At 45.3% G+C, this 20312-nt stretch overlaps 1 protein-coding gene across 5 annotated transcripts; it reads right to left on the bottom strand.

Annotated features, from left to right (window-relative positions):
• Window positions 1-8731: 8731 nt before the first annotated feature.
• On the bottom strand, window positions 8732-14420 carry erich1 (glutamate rich 1). 5 transcript variants are annotated; one of them, XR_013844467.1, is made up of 6 exons: window positions 13844-14420; window positions 13377-13514; window positions 12740-12874; window positions 10363-10789; window positions 9280-9474; window positions 8732-9009 (listed from the first exon to the last, which is right to left on the bottom strand). XR_013844467.1 is itself a non-coding variant. In XM_080012661.1 (5 exons), exons 1-5 carry the CDS (start codon window positions 13890-13892, stop codon window positions 9485-9487), a joined length of 759 nt encoding a protein of 252 aa, XP_079868787.1. In that variant the 5' UTR covers window positions 13893-14420; the 3' UTR covers window positions 8732-9484. The 5 variants fall into 5 exon arrangements, 3 of the variants coding, with proteins under 3 accessions (XP_079868787.1, XP_079868785.1, XP_079868786.1); XR_013844468.1 differs by having other exon boundaries at window positions 8732-8978; XM_080012661.1 differs by having other exon boundaries at window positions 8732-9494.
• Between the last annotated feature and the right edge of the window lie 5892 nt (window positions 14421-20312).

The raw sequence follows: 20312 nt of genomic DNA, 5'->3' as shown, positions 1-20312 counted from the left end.
TTAATCCCCCGTTGTTCTGTGCGGCGACGCCAGACTCGCGGAGCGATTCGTTCGTCGCGAACTAATGTCCAAAAATGACGCGGCGGTCCGGGAGAGCGAGTCGTTGGACTCACAAACTGAAATGAACAACTCGGGAATCGGCGAGGCGTACGGACCCTTCTGGTCCCTCGTTCGCCGCGCGCCCTCGCCCCGCTCGCCCCGTGCGTCGTAGCGACTGAACTAACACCGAACGACTCACTTGCAAGTAAGTTGCCAAAGTAACTCGCCAAAGAACCGAGTCCGAAAGGAGAGTCAAACCTTTCCGTCGGTTCTGCGCACCTTCGTCCCGCAACTACATACAGCCCCCCCCCCCCCCCCCCCCTCCATTCATAATCATATTTATGCATTCACGGGCATTTAGAAAGCGAGAGGCGGGGTTCTAAGTCACTTTAATCGGCCCACACACAGAAACAAAAGTCCAATATCATTTGGGATCTCGCCTTGGTTGGCGCGTAGTTCCAGCCTCCTCCGCGAGGGGGGGCGTTCGTTCAGCCGAACGCGCGGGGGGGGCCGTCTCCCTTCGACAGTGTCCCAGGGGCGTCCCAAGCGAAGGCACGAACGACCCAAACGTTGTCAAGCGTTCATTTCATTGACAAGGCGGCGGCGCACGTACACGGTGCGGTCAACATATCAGAAAGTAATACATCATGTTACACCTCATTCAGTTGTGAGATGAGCCTTGGATTGAGCCTTTGGAGTGGGCATACCAATAGCCATCTCTTAGTAATCTATCATTTCAAACCTCTTCTTGAGACATAGTTTTACCAATTTGAAATTGTTTTGTACATATATGTATTTCTTACATCATAATTCATATTTATTTTGCAAAGTGCTCGATACATTCTTTTTTAAATTTTCATTATCATTAATATACTTCATCTTGAAGTACTGTAACTACTTCAAGGAATGAGAAGTTGCGGTTCTCTACATAATGACATGCGCAATAAATCAGATCGACTGCTGATCCCCGCATTCTTTTTTTTTTTTGTTGTTGTTTTTCTGGTCCTACTTTTTTCGTGATGGATATTTTCTCGATCAATGGACGTTGACGTTGAAGGTGCGCCAGGAAGGTCTGATCAGGTCAATAAATGCAGTAGCCGGCCTGAGTTCCACCAGGCAACACCGAAAGCACGAACGATTATATGTAATTTGATTGCACCGCATTTACGCCTCGGTTCAATACAACACTTTAGGTATTTTGAAATGTTAAAAGAAAGTTGTGCGACCCATTTTATTTTGGTTATTACGGAAGGAATATTGCGGAGAAAAGACACCTTTATGGTGCGTTCTTTGGTGTGACTGTACTCACATCGTTCATGCCCTGCCATTCATACATAATTGGACTACGACAAGAGTTACACTTCCTGTGAGTGAGTCTCTGGGTATAAATTATTGTTTTATTTGCAATATTAAGCAAAATAACTCCAAAGCCAAACATAGCCCATATCCTAACGATTGTGAGCTCAGTGCTATTTGCTTCAAATAAGAATTCTAACTACTGCATGGGTGGTAGAATTAAAAGAAATCCATCACAGAAAGCCCAATTAATCCAAGCAAGAATCCTTTTTTTTTTTTACTATTTTGTTTATTAATTTTCTAAGCACGAACAAATAGTACAACCTGCATTTGTGAAACACTGGAAAATACATCATCTATTTGACACCTGTAGTGTGAGCCAAAGATACGACTTGTTAGTGCAATAAAGGGAATTGTGCCGTATTATTGTTACCGCATTTCAATAATGTCCTGAAAGGAAAAAAAGAAGAGCGAAAATGAACCGTGCATCAGATGGTCTTGGCCCTTCTCCCTCGCGAGCTGCACAGTGCAGGCACAAGGAACAGTTTTGGTGAGGCGAGCTGTCGCTCAGCTTTACCCCCTGATTGAGATGAATGGGTGTTTTGCGGTGTTCTGTCCCACCCGTGGACCACCGCGGCACACAGAGAATCCATCAAACCCATTCGGGTGTGTTTCTGCAGTCGCTCCAGTCCTGTTCACATTTCACTGCAGCAACACCCGGCTGCAATGACAGTGCGCCACACTTGGAATTCCGGATAATAAAATGAGCGGCTAACGGCTCAATGATTTCAGGTATTAAACCATCATTTTTAAATAATCTGAGAGCTCATCATGTCCTTTTGTTCCCTCATCTATCAATGGCCAACGAGTAGTTATGCGGTCAGTTAGCCCCTGCTTTATCAGATTGCTTATGGGTGTCAGCCCCCGCCTCTGTCGAGAGCAAGGTCACAAATGGTTTTGTCCCAGAGCGCCATTAAAAGCCATTAGTACCTCAACTGAGCGGATTAGGGCCCTTTTGTTGTTGACTTACGGGGTAGTAGTGAGGAGGGCTACGATTGGGGTGCAATCAACTCCCAACTTGCCACAACCAGCCACTGCTCAGTTCGGCAGACAGACAAATATGGCTCCACGGCAACAGAAATATGGATTCCAAGGTCCCGCTGACCTCCCACTAATGCTCGGATCCACTTCCTCAACCCCCCCAAAATACAGCTTTCCTCAGTGGACACGTAGTTCCAAATGACATTGCGACTACTTTCAGTAGTCCCACTGCATTTATCTTGAAAAAAAAAGCTTCCGCCAGTGTTGCTCAATCTTTTTCTTAGCGAGCCTAACACTGGAACAATGCTCTTATTTGAGCTCCGATCCTTTTCCGTACAACCGCACAGTAAACACAGTATGACCCCTGCGCGATCCCACAAGGCACAGCACGCACTCTCAACCACGCTCGGTGTCTCGCCACATCTCAAGTCCCTTCTCCCTGCCAGCTCTGTGCCCGAGACGGGGTCAGAGCTGCGTGCGGGACGAGGGGCGGACGACCGCAGGGGGAATGGTGCGAATCTGGGATGCGGAGTAACTGTCTGGCCCTCATAGATCATTAGCCTTAATACCCAATCATGTGGATGTGTCTGTGCCAGCGTGCTGATTTTCCACCCGGCTTAATCCCCATCGAGGAAATAGGCTTAGTGCTGGGGGATTCGTCATTCTTCTGTGCCTGTCTGCCTCACTGTCTTACCCAGGTAAATTAAGAATGGTAATCCAGAGAGGTGTATTTATACTGCAGTGCTGTTTACATGGCTCGAGATGTGGCTTACCAGAGGGATGTAAAAAAATATATATATATTCAGCATGGAGTTTCGCCATGCTATGGATTCTTCAACATGTGGATATTCAGCTCAACATACAGTGATTGCACTGCATCATTTCTTCTCTGTGCAAAGCGTAGTACCATCGGCGTGCTTTTCCTGCCGGCACCCGCAAAACTGCCTGTCTGCTCTCCGCAGTTCCTGATCACACCCTCACAAAATTGGCAAAGCATTGTACATTGATTTGTCCACCGACTCAACCGGTGTCTTCCACCGTCGTGTATGATTGACGGCCGGCGCTAGCCGGTGCCAGTAAATGCCAGGGGCTTGTTGATGAATGGCACCTGGTCCTCCTCCACCGTGGAAATCAATTGAAATCGCTGGCCAAGCACTTACACAAGGCCTTCTGCTTAGCGGGAGGGGGGTGGGGTGTACGCAGCGGAGGTGCTGCCAACCATCTGTGTGCACGAGAGCCCTGCCAGGCGCCACTCACTCTTTCTTCCCCACCAGGCTTTACAAAGCCACACATCTCCAAATCCAAACGAAACATGTTAGTTTATTCAAGATCCATTGTCGCAGCTAAAGGCTTTGGGAAGCTCTGCTCTCACAGCATGTTTGGGGTATTCTTCCAATCATTATGTTGCCTTGTGCCCACTCAGTGCAGGAATCTGACAGTGTTTTGAATATTCTATTAAATATTCTATTAAATAGTGTGAGGGTTTACTATGGTTTTACATTTGTAGCACAGGTGACTCTATAGCAAACATGGCTGTTCCTAGCACATTTTCATCCAACACAAAGTTCAAGGTCTGATATCCACACAAGCCCATTTTGGAGAGCATGGGCCACATGGGTGCATGGGCCAGCATCGCTTCAATCCAAGATGTGCAAATGTAAATTTACTCACACCCAAACCTAAGAGGTTGGCGAATCCGGATCCACCCTTAACTGCAATCATATGGTTAATATTATTATCGCATATCATAAAATATATATTGGTAAATAGTGAGTTGTGTAAGCACTATTTGCATAACACGTCAAATTTTTCGATATCTGGCCTTATCGCACCCTATTTTGAGGGAACTTTCTCGCCAGCAAAAGAGGGGGGTGGAACCTCCATGCAGGCGTTGGCCCGTCGAGTTACATCAAAGAAGGGGGTCCTCTGGGCGGCTCCGCCCACCATGGTGGCCTCGGTGTGCGTGCCAACCCACTGCAGCACGCGGGAAGAGGGCCTGTGGTGGAGGGCCAGCTGCCTGGAGCTGTAGCCACACATCCCGATCCCCAGGGCTCCCATCAGCATGGCCATGCCAGGTATGGTTCTCTCAGGCGGAGGCTTCACATAAACATTTTGGTATGCCTGGGTCTGAAAGGAGAGCGGAGAAAACAGAGGGATGTCATGAGAGTATCTGAGCTTCGGAAACAATGTCCATGCCTTAGGAGTAGGGGCGCTGAATAAACCGTAAAACATTTGGTGAAAGAAATCCACAGATAACACTGCTAGTTGGCAGATACGGCCGGCGGGATGTTATATGAAAACGTCCAAAGTGAATGCATGGCGGGAGATCAATTTCAAGCCACAGGACGCCAGCAGGATGTGTTGTACTGCAAGACTTCTCCGAAAGCATTGTCTGCACCGACTGAGCCACAATATGTCCCCCTCCACCGCCGCATCAACTCAGGCCTCCCCCGAAGAGATTAAAAAGCCATCTCGTCTCATTCACTAAATTACAGTCTGTCTCTTTAACAAAACAAAAACGCCCATCTATTTTGCGACACGGGCAATTTCCTCATTGAACCCTTGACAGTAATAAAAATCGCACGGGAGAAATAAAAACAAAAAAACCCTTTCGGTTTTCTAATGGAGGCGTGTCACAGATGGTTGCGAACAGAAGCCGTTCCTGTACATCAGACCCAGTTTATACTCACGGAGCAATGGACCGGCGCAGGCTCGGATCTCTTCATTGTTTTAGTTTCACAGCAACAGCAAATAAATGCGATGGAGTTTTGCGACTGACAGAATGATGCCATTACATTCCGAAAGAGCCCGGATAGAGCAATATCTTGGAAAGCGTGAGAAAAGTGGCGAATACCTTTTGGAGCGCTGGAAAACAGCAGCACAGCCATTTTGTCAGTTAGTCTCACTAAACTCACATTCCCATAAGAACAGCACTCTGCCCCACATCTATAAAACCCTTGCTATAAACATTACATCAATGTACCACTCCCAAGATCAACTAATTTGCCAGATACTCCAAAGGGTACCCCAACGGGAGAAGACTATTCCGAGGGCCAGGTCCATACTTGAAATCCAACGGATATCGCATTCATCTTTGAAAGGTCTTAATCAAAACAAGTTGCGTGGCATTAATAAAGTTCTCTAAAATGCAATACATATCCTTTTCAAAGATCGCCGTTGAGGGAAAGCAATTTCTCTCAAAAAGACTCAGCACTTCGCAGCTCCACGACCTGGGAGCTTGCGTGGCTTTAGAGTAAGGAACGGCAGACCACGACAAAGGTAAGATAAGATAAGATAAGATAAGATCAACAATTATTAGTCCCACAACGGGGAGATTTACACAAGTCAGGCAACTGACTTGTTATTTCTGTGCCAAATCCGATACATAATTCAAGTGCTATTTGTTGTAAAGCGAATTATAAGGAGACCTGCCGCAACCGCTCTTCACTTGGTCATTCTAGAGGACATTGAGAAATGAGTTACACAGTGCAGTCATTAGGAACTGCCCGGTGGCCCGAGCTAACAGTACCTGCAAATATCGTATATAGCCGGGAGTCAGTCGAGGCAGCTTGAAAAACATCTTTGAACGCTCCGTGATGGTCAGGTCCACCCGCCTTGTCGTCGTTCTCGTCCCGAGTTCCTCTTCTCGGATCCCCAAGGCGGGAAGCCCACTGACAAGAGGGTCTTCCCTGGTCTGTCCGTGTGTGTGTGTGTGTGTGGACACCTCAATCAACGGTCAGCTACCTGTTGCAGGACAGGCAGGTTAACTCTTATAACATCGCCCAGTGGTCTTTACATAAGACGTAAACACACAGTCAGCGGGTGGTGAGGCTAAGGGGATTACAGGGGTTGGCAGACAGAGAAGGTCCATAGTGTACACAAGAACGGGGAAAAGGTGGAACAAGGGGTGAAACTCCTACTGTTTAAATGATTTCACCCCATGCAAAATGTCCAAGACACATAAAGGATATCAGTCGTTGGTGAATAATTTCCGCAGTAAGACTGACGTGATATGGTTAAATAAGATGCAGTAAAGCTGTCTTGGTATACACATGCACAAAGGTCTTAATCACCATAGTCTTTTGGCCTCTACTTCCAATAAAAGCCACAGGGAATTTGGTTCCTCTTTCATCGTAACAATGGACCAATCCAGCAGGCATGCATTTGTTTTGTCCTTTGAAAGAACAGATACAATGGCCAATTTGAAATTGCAGAGATGGTTGATTTAGGTGTTTTTCTGTTGATGCTTGCAGTGCTGAGTTTTGCTATGTCAGCGCACTTTCTCGCGCTTCAGTATCCTTCTAAGCCGGGACCTCGCCTTGAGGTTCTCGGTTCGGAATTAGTGCTCATAATGAAGCGGTTACGTTGAGAACTTGTCCCTTGGTGTGCAAGGTAGCAACTTTCTTCAGGAAGAGACGACAAGGATATGTTCAGCATCTTCTGTTTAAATCCTACCTGATTGAACATCCAAACTCATTGGATCATCGGACTACACTAAAGACCTTGGCGGACCTTGGAAACTTGTGAGGCCACGGAGTTGCCCAAAAAAGATACCCCAATACATGTATTAATGAACTCAATAGGCCTGTCTTAAAATGTATGCACCATAGGCAAAAAGCACCGAGTGTACAAGTTGGCCTGAGTTAAATCAAAACGAATTGGAAAAAAACAAGTGCATAACCGAAAACCACTGCACTGAAACCATGCCACATTTAGAGCCAAGATAAAAAACATTTTGCCAAACATTACAGATTCATGTGGTAACCTCAATAAAACCAATCAAAAGGAATATGGGTGGTGTGGTTTTGAATGAGCACATCACCGTCGGCTAGACACCCAGCATCTGTTGGGTCAGACCTTGGTTGGAGGCCACAGATGGTGACCCTAATGATAAGTTCTCCACTGCTATGCAATCAAATAGAGATAGATGTTACAGCTTCCAAAAGAAACCAGACTATTGTTCTAAAGATGGTCTTATGTCCCAGACAAGTGTCATTTGGTGTTTTCACTGTCAACCCAAGATAATTCCCGCCCTTCGGCCAACCTCTTGATTTGGCAACAGGCTTTGGCTCACTATAACAGAGGCCCTGGACTGCCAGACAGGTACGGTGATGCTCGAGGCTGAGCTGTTAGCTCTTAAGATATTTGCTTGTCCCTTCAGTGAACTATTAGGATCTACCTACGCTGTGGGAAGTCTTTCGAGGTAAACAACAAATCTAACCGCACGACTGGGCGAGCCCCAAGTAATGCCACTAGTTTGGTCACCGCTCACCCTCATTTAGTCTCATCAATTGCCACCCCTCCTGAAACAACACTCTAATGTCAGAGTTGTCATCCCAGGGACCAAAAATCTATTAAGTGCAATTAAGTGTGAAATAGTGGAAAATCTGAATAGGATCATGATGTACCCAACTTGGTTGAAAATAGTTTTTCGAGAAGTTTGGATTACTGAGGAGCTGTTGAGCTATCTGCAAGCAGAACAGCTGACCCATGCTGACCTGACATTTGTCTCTTTGGCAATTGGAAACTAGGGGGGAGGAAGGGTGTGAGGGTAATAACAATTAGGTGTCTGGGTGAAGCATTAAAACAAAAAACAAAAAAATCCTTCACAAACTGGGAGTTATACCGAGCCCCTGAGGGGACACGGGGAGAAAAAATATATATAGATGGGAGGAAAAAATATCTAATTTCATATTCACCAGCAAAACTTGCATTCTCCCGAGAATTATTTACTGCGGTCAAGCCCATCGCCTAATTCCACTCGGGATAAATAGTCGAGTCTCTTATAACTTATAACGCTCTGATGTGGGATTTGAAAATTAAAGCATGTTAAATATTTTATAGCTAATTTCAGACTGGGATTCAAAGGAAACTCCCTGTACATACAAATTGGGACTTTCAGATGTAGCATGTGAAAATTCAAGTACATTAAAACAACCAATCAAATAAGTGTAATTTGTCCACACAAATAAGATCTTTTAATTCCAATATAATATTGGCTATAAATACATAGATATTTAAGAGAATTCCAATTTGAAATTCCACCCAAGAACCCCAATCTAAGTGGCACTCAAGAGATTAAGCTGCGCAAACCATTACCATAATACTATGAAAGAGTCATACACACACACACAGCATGACAATGTGTTCCTCAACCTGCCAGCTGCCTTGAACGCTGTAAATAGTTCTCAGGAGAGCATGTGGTAACCTTTTTTTTTTTTTTTCCCTCCATCTTTTATTTTTTCTCCCCCGTGTTCTCTTGGAGCAATCAGTATTTTTGTAATAAACTGTTTGGTAGACTAACAGAAACTCAAACTCAATCATAGAGGGACACAAAACACCAAGATGTGACACATTGATTTTTAATGTAAAGAGGGTATTAAAACGGATATCGCAAAGTGATGGATGGCATGAAAAAAAATGTTATTTATTTAAACAATCATTTGGTTCAGCTCTGCTGAACACATCTAAAGATGATGGACAGTTTTGAAGTATGCAGAGGAATACTGTACATAATTTATTCTTCCTTAGAAGCATCCATGTCTCAGTCTGACTGACGGTTCTTGTGGTTGTGTGCTCGACGGTCCAGGCTTCATGTCTCTCTGAAGAGGGAGAATGTCTGTGATCCAATATCTGAACAGGGAAATGACTGCAGTGATTTCATCTGAAAAAATAAATGTTATGGTTCCACATCTCCGATCAGAGCGATCCTTTCTCCAAATAAAAACTCTAGATGTATGTACAATGTGAATGTGATGCCTCAGGTAGATCCCAGCAGGAAAAGACTAGTATCAACAAGGATGTGCCTGTCTGCAGACGGCGGCATGGTAAAGCATCAGAACCTAGACCACTGTGCCATCAAGGGGATCCCACCCTGCATTTTGTTTCGTGGTACGGACTGACCTGGAGACAGGGACACGGTGCTAAAGGTTTGTCCAGAGCCTCGCTAAGTCTGTCGGGCTCCCGCTGCAGAAAGCCCTTGAGGTCATGGAGCTGCGTCAGGACAGAGGGAACGCTGCGGTCTGCCAGGCTCCTCAGCAGCTTCTCCATTAGCTGAGACGGCAGAGGAGGCTGCTATGGATGCAGGTTGCCTGGGCACTGAGCACAGTCAATGGTTCCTTTTAGATAACAAACACAAAGATGACCAAATGATTCTCTGAGTATATAGGCATTCAACTAGACACTGCGCTTATGAAGTCATAAAAAAAAAATCGTAGACGCCCAAACCAGATACTAATATAGCAGAACGTAGCTGGACTGATTTCCCCTTTTTCTTGTTGAATTTATGGAGTGCACTGCGAGTCTCGTGTTACAATGATTTGTTTAAACAAAGCGGTGAATAAACCCATAACTGAAAATAACCAATACACAGCGTCACCCAAGAGTGATCATTCTTGACCTGTGTACAGAAAAATAAAAATAAAAATGTATGAGTACCTCTACACGCATCACCACATTGCGTGCAGTTTAAACTAGTTCTGTTCAACAATGACGGCCAAGACAGCTTCTTCCCCAATAAACAGGCAATATACAGCGCATAATTAGGCCAGTGTGGCATTTTATTGCCAAACTGTTGGGTGCAGTGAATGAAACGGAAAGAAGTCCTTTTGTGCTCCCAAAACAGCCCCATTACTAGAGAGGAGAGTTAATCTCTGGAACCAATGGGCTGGGAGAGTCGGCCCGGAGGCCAGCCAGTCACCCGGTCAGTCAGTCAGTCACGCAGCCAGTCAATAAGACAGACAGCGAGGCAGGCAGTGCAGAGATTATTTATGACACACCAGATGACTCGACATGTCCATTAGACTAAAGATAAGCCATCTCCAAGGCCTTGGCAGGCTTACGGTCACAGGATCACAATAACAGTTTTAATACATCTGCATCAAAAGGCCTTGTTACAGGAAGTCTCTAATCAAATCAGTTTAATTTAATAGGAATAGGTGAGAAATGGTCTATTACTTGAAAATATATTTATGCTCCAGTACTCACCCTCCGCCGTGTAGATTTCCATTGTACTCTTGAGGCACCTCAGCAGCTCTCCTCCCATCACCCTCATCCTGCTCTTTCCTCTCCAGTTCTCCATCTTTCTGGTAGGTGAACTCCAGGGCAGCGGCACGGGGGACCAGGCCCAAGGAGAGCAGCTTTTCCTTGTGTCGTCTCTTCTTCAGCTTCCTCTTCCTGTTCCTGCTCAGGCGCTCCCCCCCAGCAGCAGCAGAACTGTCTGTGGGGGTCGGTCTCTGCCCAGGCGTGTGTTGATCCTCGCCGGGTTCGCCGCCCCGGGCTTCTCTGTCTTGTGATGTGTATTCCCGTTGGACCGACCTCTTTTTATTTCTTCTCCTTCTCCTCCGGGATCCTCTGCACTCTCGGTCTTCATCTGGTTCATCGCTGCTCCCGCCGGTGCTCTCGCCGGTGCTCTCTGCAGCAGGAGACGAGAATGGTAAGGACCATATTTGTTTGTCAATTCTTGGTTTATGGTTATTTATGGTATACAAGCTCAGAATTGAAAGGGTTCATCCATAAAACTGCTTAGTGCATATGGTATGTTTTATACACGTAACAGCCAAATTTAATCTTGAAATCTATTCAAACCAACAAAGTTGTATCTAATAAATTACACCTTCAAGCCTTAAAATGTCAAGAGTCAACTTGTGTGTAACTAATATTTAACATACTGCTGCAAGGTCAAAATTCTACAGCAGAATTCCCTGATCGAGCGTTTATTTCAAGTTTCATTGACTTATGTTTTAGCGATACGAAAATAAGTTTGAACTTCACTACAGTGTCTAGTTTCTAAATGTAAAGCCTGCAGTTAATACACAGTTTGCAGAGGCGACTCTCGTCAGCTTGGATGCTCCCTTTTCACATCACCACACCTCCTCTCTCTCCAAGAAATATGAATCCCCCGACGGGGTCAAAGGGACTCGCTTCAACCTGATTGCTAGTGACACGACTGCACCAAAAAGTGAAGGGCTGGTTGAACAGGAAGTGAGCTGAACCAGTAGCCCTAAAAACAACAACCACAGCTCCTGTACAGCTACTCTGATGGATCCACAGCTCTTTTCGGGTTCAGCTGGTTCATAACAATTGCAACAGGATAAAGAAAAAGAAGAGATGTACATGCATATAAGTGACAATTTACTGACAGCGTTGTTTCAATTTGTAGTCATTTGGTTTGCTATAGACAGCCTCACACGGGGCTGTGAAGCTCTACGCTATCTTCTGTAAGTGCAGGGAGACATTCATTTCCCATGAGATGTAATATTTATAGTGATTATAATTCATTCCATTTGGTAGTCAATTAAATATGAACCATGGTAATGCATGCCAACATTCTTGTTAATTAAGGGGGGGTGGTGGTGAGACATCTTTTAAGCTTGAACATACCTCATTAGCCACGAACACTATGTCACATAGTTTGCCTGATAATCAAGGGCTTTTGAAGGAGCAAAAAATAGAGTAAATATCATGTTTTGGTGTGGGGGGGGATGATTCACAGGGATGATTCTGCGGGGGTGTTTTGTTAAAATTATTTGTTTTCCTTCTAATCATTAGGACAAAAATATTAATTTTAATGTGAGAAATGTAATGTTATTTATAAAGCCTCAGAGAGAATCTGAAAACTGCCGCTGAAACAAATTGATTTTGATGTTCCATAATAGTGGGAGCCACTGTTATTATATACAGTTTAGTGTTCATTCAGGACTTTGAAGTACCTTTATAGCACAGTTGTTTTCATTTTCAAAGCAAAAAAAATATATAACCAATTTTCAATGTGATCTCATTGTCATAAGTAAGTAAATATCTATTTCCATCGTGCTGGATTCTATTTTATTTTCCCTGGCATACTCCGTGTTGTAAAAGTGATAATGGAAAATCTTATGTTACAATTCGACTAACAAAATCAGGGGAAGATCACAGTTTAATGATCACGTTTTCTTCAAGGATTTTCACGCACTCCAGCAAAAGAATTGGCAATTTTCATGGTATTTATGCACTTATATTTCTGAGGACACTATTCAAGCCCCTCAAGGACCTGGTAAGAACCTTGTACATTTATTATTTCTGTCAAACTATGGAACTGTATTTTAAAATTATATTAGGAAGAGGGAAAGTGTCAATGGACTAGTGGCAGGTTACATCTAGTAATTCAACTGTTTAACACCAAGAGGGAAATGGTCAGCGATGTAAATGACCATATGTTTCCCTTGGGTGGAGAAGAAAGGACCATCAGCGAGAGAGAGAGAGAGAGAGAGATTGTTAATACTCAGGGAGTAGGAGATGTGGAAAATCCCGATGCAGTAAATTCCAACGCTGCTTTTATGGTGCGTGGTGGAACGCCATAAATGTAATATTATAACCCTCTCACCAGCTGGTTTCTCGGCAGCATTTATGCTTTCCGACTCGCATCCCTCCGCCTCTGCCTTGTAGTGTGCGGGAGGAGGGAGAACGGTGTACACTCGTTTGGCCGGATGAGCTGCTTTGGCTATCGTCTCTCCATCACCTGAGACGGCAAATTAAAGGAGGGTTATGAACCGTCCTTTTCAAGAGAGGAAAACAACGCATTCATATTGTAGCATCAAAATGACTTTATTCCACCAGGTGCATTCTCACGTACTAGGAATTTGTCATGGGGATTACTGGCACGTATCTACAGATGATTAGCATAAAAAAGCCAAACAGTCTGAGAAAATGTTTTAAACATAATAAGTAATAATAAAATAATTCATTTTATAATAACACAAAATAGTAAAGTAAAAGCAAAAAAAAAGTAATAACAGCCAAATATACAGAAATGGCCCAAACAAGAATAGTTAAATATATACAATATACATAATATACAATGGGATCCTATGCACAGGATAGGTTATTCATATGGGTATAAATTATAATTATAAATAATTCTATGTATTTACCAGGTTGTTACAGTTTGTACAGTGATATTGCAAGTATATTATTGTACAAACATGTGTTAAGAGTTTAAAAAGGGAGAGGCGAGGGCTTACCTTTGACAGTGCCATGCCATTCCTTTCTTTTCAAAGCAGATTTCTTGGCCAGTTCGTCTATAATGCTCGGAGGGGTGGGCTCCCTCTCCTCTTTTGGACATTTTGGGAAGAGCTTCTGGAGAACTTTGGCTTGAAATACTGAAAGAGACACACACACACACACATTGAAGGCATAGTAGGAAAGTTCCCTGTTTGGTCGCAACAAACAATAACGTATCACTACATCCAAAAGTGTGCACAAGGTTCTCTCATATCATACCACTGAATATTAAAGTGAGTGGCTCAATATATTCACATCTATATTATATATACATGCATAATATATAAAATGGTAATTTATTCACTTCACGTGCGTTCACCATTCATTACTGAGACACTTGCTTTTCTGGCCATTAACACCACACCACAGATCATTATTAATATATTATCAGGCATAATAACAACAATCAGGAATATAGTGTACATACTATATAATGAATAAAATATAATTCCAAATCGAAATATTTTAAAGTACATTCAATGGTCTCGAGCTCCCCTGGCACCCGCTGACTGCGATTACTCGCACGTGGGTTTGTTTACAGTGCACGCAGCGCAGAAGGACAAGATATCGCGATACTTCATGGTAGCAGGCTAACTAACTAGATGCTAACTAACTAGCCTGCTAACTAACTAGCCTGCTGAGTGCGGGGGCATTCGCTTTCCACGTGACGGGCGCCGCTCTGGGAATGCAGCCGCCCCTCACCTTCTTTCCGCCGTGCCATATCGACATACTCAGCTGGGAAGCGTGGGGACGCGTCCGATGGGGGTGAACGCCGACGCGGGGATATCGTGCTAACGAAGCTAAGTCATTTAGCTAGCACGTCGGCGTCCAGCAAACGCTCGCAGCCAAAAGGCACAAACATGTCGCCGCTTTTAATGCAGAGCGGCTTGCGAGCGCGAAGCGGTGAAGAAACGCCAGCCCCGACTCGAAACCCGTTCAAGCCCATTCAGAGGCTCGATAAGCGGCCGAGGCTCCCGGAGACTCCGCGCTGGTCGCTCTACGCGACAGCGACGCGCGACTCGAAAACGATTATTTCGCAGTGAACGAGTCTTGGAGTCATTCCGGCAAACGAGTCGGCGAGGGCGAATCTTCGACGCACAAACTGATCTTTTTTTTAATTGCTATTAATATTAATAACACTAAATTGAGGGCCAAGGTAAAATAAAATAAAAGGGCCAAAGCATTCGTTAAAAATCCTATTTAAACGCGACTGATTTACATGTTGCACTCCACCCAAAACAAATAATCGAGCAGGTGGTCTAGTGATCTAGAGGTTGCTGGTTCGATCCCAGGCTCCTCCTGCTAGCATGCTGTAGTGTCCTTGAGCAAGACACTTAACCCCTCATTGCTCCTGATGGCTGCGTCCGTCGGTGATTGAACAATTGTAAGTCGCTTTGGATAAAAGCGTCTTCTAAATGCAATGTAATGTAGTGTAATGTAATGCCTCGTCAGAGTAGATCATTTTGAGAACGTTAGACCGAATCATTTGCGGGCTCCACCTTTCATCTGAGCACATTTGGACAGAACTGAATGGATTTTTTTTGTCGTTTCCCCCCCCCCCGAGGGGAAACAACTCCATTCGCAACTCAGAGCTGAACCCGGTTCTTCCGACGCCCGGTCCCCCCCCCCGGCTCCCCACGGACCGAATCCCCCCCCCCCACCGAGTCGAGCCCTTTCGCCGCCGACGACCGGGGAGCGCGCCCCGTGCGGCCACAGCGCGTAAATCGCCGCCGCGCGTGCGCAGACCGAGCCGGCCGGAGAGCGCCCTGACGGCGGCGCATGGGCTGCGCGGTCAGAATACCAAGTGGGCGCAGCTCAGCATCAGCACCGGCACCGGCACCGGCCGGCGAGTTGGGATCTGCGCATTCTCCTCCAAACTTGGCCCGGGACCCCGGCATGTGAAACGGATTTTTGGAATCTGGAGGAGGATCTGCCTAGAATGTCCGCTCTGAAGAAGGTAACCAAAAAAAAAAACAAAAAAAAAAACCAACAACAAAAAACAACAACCCACGCACCCCTCCTTTTCACGTTGGAAGACTTAACAACTATGCATCCGAAGAAGTGCATGTTTTTATTCGGACTCTCTTATATTATTTGACCAACTGGGTGTGACGAAATAAAAAAAATAATGGGTGTTTTTTTTTTTTTTTTGTAAAGTAAAAGCAGTATAGGTCGCGTTTCAGTTAAGATAAAGCATTGGTGGATTGTGTAATCAATAACACCCTATTAATAATACGAATTCAGATTATGATATATCAATTCTCTAAAAGTGCTCAAATTGTTGAATTTTTTTTACTTGATTTTATTATTTGAATGCTTTTATTATTCTACTTTGTCTTTATATTGCACTTGGTCATCAGATTCCAACAGGAGTAAGATAATTAATTGAGGAATGATCGCAATCTTTCAAACTGTAAAAGATGACCCAAAACTGAAATTTAGTGTATTATCTACTTATTTTTATTAAACCATTTTGCAAAAACACTTTGACTTGCACGATGTGTATATAAGATGCTATACAAATAAAGGTTATTATTATTATTATTATTATTATTATTATTATGGGTCCATTCCCTATTGTCATTGTTCGGATTTTTATGAAAATGATTCTCCTTGGCACTTTTTTGGCTAAAAGTGCCTCGAACAGTACAACCACTGGAGCATTCGGACACGGTCAGCTACATGATCATCGAAATTGATCCTCATATGCGGGATTCAAGGAAGTCGTAAGATACGAAGTGTGCGAGTCCCTGATGAGTGATCATATTTTTCGGAAACAAATCTGGAAAAAAAAAGTACCCTGAAAATTGTAAATAATTACGCGAAGACATAAACCCTTTTCCGGTTTCATGAAATCGTAAGCCATCGGAAAACTTGGACACGGGAAAAATATGAATCCACAGAAAGTCGTCACCATGTCGGGTCGACACCTTTTCCAAAGCAGCCAGCGAGCAATCACCGTTGAAGCTGTGAAATGTACAAGAGTTCACGTAAGTTAACCTATTATTTGCAGTTAATGGGGGGAGTTACAGTTTACGTTGTGTAGTTGTAACACACTTAACGTTTCTTTTTGTGATCATGCGAGGACAGTGACTAATGATTACGGGGAGTGGTTATCAGTCTTTAGATATTTAGCCAAATTCCTAATTAATTGTTGTCTACAATAAACGTTATGTTTCATAGTCAAAGCCAGATTTGTTGCCATTATAACATGAGGCTTTATTCCACTACAGACAATTAATTTGTCTGTAATGGAATACATTACAGACAGAGGTTCTTCTGTATTGCTAATAGGGCTTGTACATTGTTTCGTCACACACTTCACACCAACTAAGCTGGACCCCATGCATCGCTGGCTGCAGCTATATTTATTATTATTAATAATAATAAAAATAATAATAATAGTGTCCAGAAAGAAAACGCCAAGAATATACAGTAACCCTGCAGATAGCACACTTTTGCATGCAGCAGAATTGAGTTTCCAACTACCCCTCCTTTGTCTTGGCTGTCCTCAGTCACTTGGTTGGCACTTCGTCTTTGAACGAATAGAGTGAATGGAAAATAAAGAACTTTCCAGGCACAAATGATCCATCTCCTAGGAGAAAAGTGAACTTCTCACTTTGTCATGTTGGATGTGATTGAATGTCATGTTGGTGTCCCTGTCATGACGTGGTGTACTGTATATGTAGTAGCCTCTACAAGCCTCTGCGGTTGCAAAACACGTCAGAGGTTACTTTGCACCGCTCAATGGTAACGAAAGCACCACTTGCGCCGGGTGGGGCGTCTGGTCGGCTGCGGTGGGGCGGGCCTCGCCCTTACGCGGGGCGTGGGTGGGCATGGGAGTCCCGGGAGTCGATCTGTCGGCGTGGGGCCAGGATCTGTGCTCGCGGCTGGGTCTTGTGCCTGCACCCGGGGGTTGGTTGTATGTGTGTGCCCCTGGGGTGCGGGGTCCCCTCGTGCTCCCCGGGACTGGGTAATGCTCCTCCGGGCTGGGCGTGGGGGTTGCTCCACGGCCCTGTGGCTTCTCTGGGGGCCCGGGGGTCTTCTGTGGCCGCAGGACAGGTTACTCAGGGCTTTCCTTCAGCCGTAGGGTGTCTACAGGGCTACAGAGCCTGGGGGGCTTCGGGGCCCTTACCACTGCTTGGAGGCGCCATGACATAATACCGACCTTCTACACCAGTACCAATGGGGATAAGTCATGTACACTCACTGGTGGACATCACACACACGCACACACACAAGCACATACAGGCGGTCCCATCACACACACACGCACACACACACATACCTGCTTGGAGTGCACCCCAGCACCCTCCTGGTTGCATTCCTCTCTTTTCCTCCCTCATTTACTGCCATAACTATGCCAGGAAGAACGCCATGTGACCAGTTGTAGTTCCAGTTTTCCTGAACTTAATTAACTGATTTTCAATGCATGTTGTCGTCCACTGTTTATGTTTTTGTGTAAATGTTTGCGGTGGACCAAGGGGGCGTGGCCAAGCCGCCGCAGTCTCCCATCCTGGGGACACACGCACACAGTTATACCTTCCTGTTTTGGGGATCAGGCGAATCAGTCAAGTCCCTCTGCTGATTAGGCTGTATCCCCAGCAGCTGAGTGGCCCTGGGATGGGAGACTGCACCGCCTGTCTGCAGCGGCGGCTTGGCCACGCCCCCTTGGTCCACCACAATGTTGTTTGTTTCTATGTTTATTTGTCTCACCCATGGTGATTCTCCCCCTCTTGGAGTAGTGATCAGTTGTTTATAGACCCAAATTTGATGAATAGTTCTCCAAAGAGGGGGGGTGGTTCTCTATAACCAAAAGCTGTGCTTTTGTCATCCTACAGGTCGTCCACAGGACAGAGTTATTGCAGCAATTCTTGATGATTTAAGATTTAATCAAGAGTTGCATTGCAGGTTGAGAACTTGAACTCCTCTTGCAGACTAACTCTGTCCTAGATGCAATGGCACAAATACACTGTGTTGTATGCCCAGCATGCTGACGGCACAGGTAAAAAAAAGAAAAAAGAAAACGAAGGCACCAGGTGAACGAGGTTTGAAAAGAAATAAGTGAGCCGCATGTAGCACAGGCACCCGTGTAAACACGTTACATAACGTGTCGTTGTTATGGCAGAATTGGACGAATTGGAGACTTGGACAATTCCCACAAGCCTAGTTTGGATTTGTGATTAATCACACAGTGTTTCCAGTATTCCTGTGAGGGGATGATTAACACGGAATGGTAATCGGGCAGTCTGGTTTTTGGGGATGGGATAATGCGGGATTAGAAATATTTATCAGCCCGTGTATTATTTAGCGATTTGCGATTCGCACAATACATTCGCGAGTGTTGACGTTCCCCCCGGAGTTGACTCTCTTAACCGAGCACCGCAAGAACAATGGGAGTTGTGTCAAAGAAAATGCCTGCTTCAGCATTGCCGCCGAAAAAAACCAAAAAAAAAACACAGGACATACACTGCACTCAGAGTGACAAACTGCTGGCTGCCTGCTCTCACATCATAATCATGGAGGCGCTAAAAATAGGGAAGCATTCATTGCGATGCCTGAAAAGCTCCGCTGAGTTATTGCTGCTCGCTCCCCCCAAAGCTGTAGGTTTCGCCTTTATTCCGCCGGACCGCCAAAGCCTGTTCAGTGACGCAAAATAAAGTCATTCATTTTGGTCCGTAATAGCGAGGAGCTCGTTCTTCAAGGACGAGCCGCTGCGTGGGTGAGACTCTGGTTCCCGCGCGGCGCGCTCTCGTCCACCCTCTGCCGCAGTCCAGACGTGGAAATCTCATTTGTCGTAGCGCGGTCGCAGGTTCGCCGGGACCTGGCGAAGGGTCCCGTGTTCATTCATTATGCAGACGCTGGAGGAGGCGCTGTGCGGCAGCGGCGGGGGTGGTGGCACCAAGTAATCAGAAGGCAGTTTAGCGCGTTGAAAAATCGAAGGTGAGGGTAATTTAAGTGCAGGGTGGCGTATGCCTGTCTGTCTGTGTATGACTCATTGCGTGTATTTGTGTCTCCGTGTGTGTAAGTGCATACAGCACGTTGTCCATGCACACATTGTGAGACGGCTCGTGCGTATGTGGCGCGGCTTGAAGCCAAAGAAGCCACAGAAATAGACAGAGGGTGAGTGTGTGTGTGGACAGGAGACAGGTGTATATTGGTGTGGCACGCCTACCCCCCCTTCACGGCCTCATGTAACCCTACAGGTAACACGGCCTTTTGTAGTTTCAAACCATGCACCCCTCCCGTACTCCCTCCCCGCAGCCCCAAAGCGGACTGCTAATCAAACGGCCTTTCAATGAAAGCTTAACCATCCTTACGAGATGGAGAATTTATTTAAGTCCTTTCCGTTCCTTCTCATCCTGCCAGGCAATTTCCCCACTCGAAAAGAGGATTGCCTAATTAAAAACCATCGCTTGGGTACCGATGGGAGGGAACGGAATGTGTGAAAAAAAAAAAAAAAAATCAAAATGTATAAAGGAAGCTGACAGTTTATTTCCCCTTGAGCGGCTTTGTGGAATGGAAGGTGGCTTCTTTGGGGATGTTTAACAGACGCCGCTGTCAAACGCTCGTGTATGCATGCCTGCACACGTGCAGCCTCACGGGTGGAGATGCGTACGCGCACGCGCACACACACGCTCACGCGCACACACACTCGCCCACGTGCTCACGCACACACACACACACACACACACACACACACACACACACACACACACACACACACACACACACACACACACACACATTTAGACATTTACACATTCTCTCACAGAAGCCGGAAGTTGGTCAGGATCCTGTGGCATGACCATGACAGGTCTATTCATCATCTGTTTGAGGATGAGGAGCCAGCGTGGAATACCGCATTTATGGACGTAATGACTCTCTTTCTTCTT

Source organism: Zeus faber (genome assembly GCF_960531495.2).
Source record: "Zeus faber genome assembly, chromosome: 13".
In the NCBI taxonomy this organism is placed as follows: Eukaryota; Metazoa; Chordata; class Actinopteri; order Zeiformes; family Zeidae; genus Zeus; species Zeus faber.
Note: the sequence above shows the minus strand (reverse complement) of the source record. Positions and strands in the feature narration are given on the sequence as shown.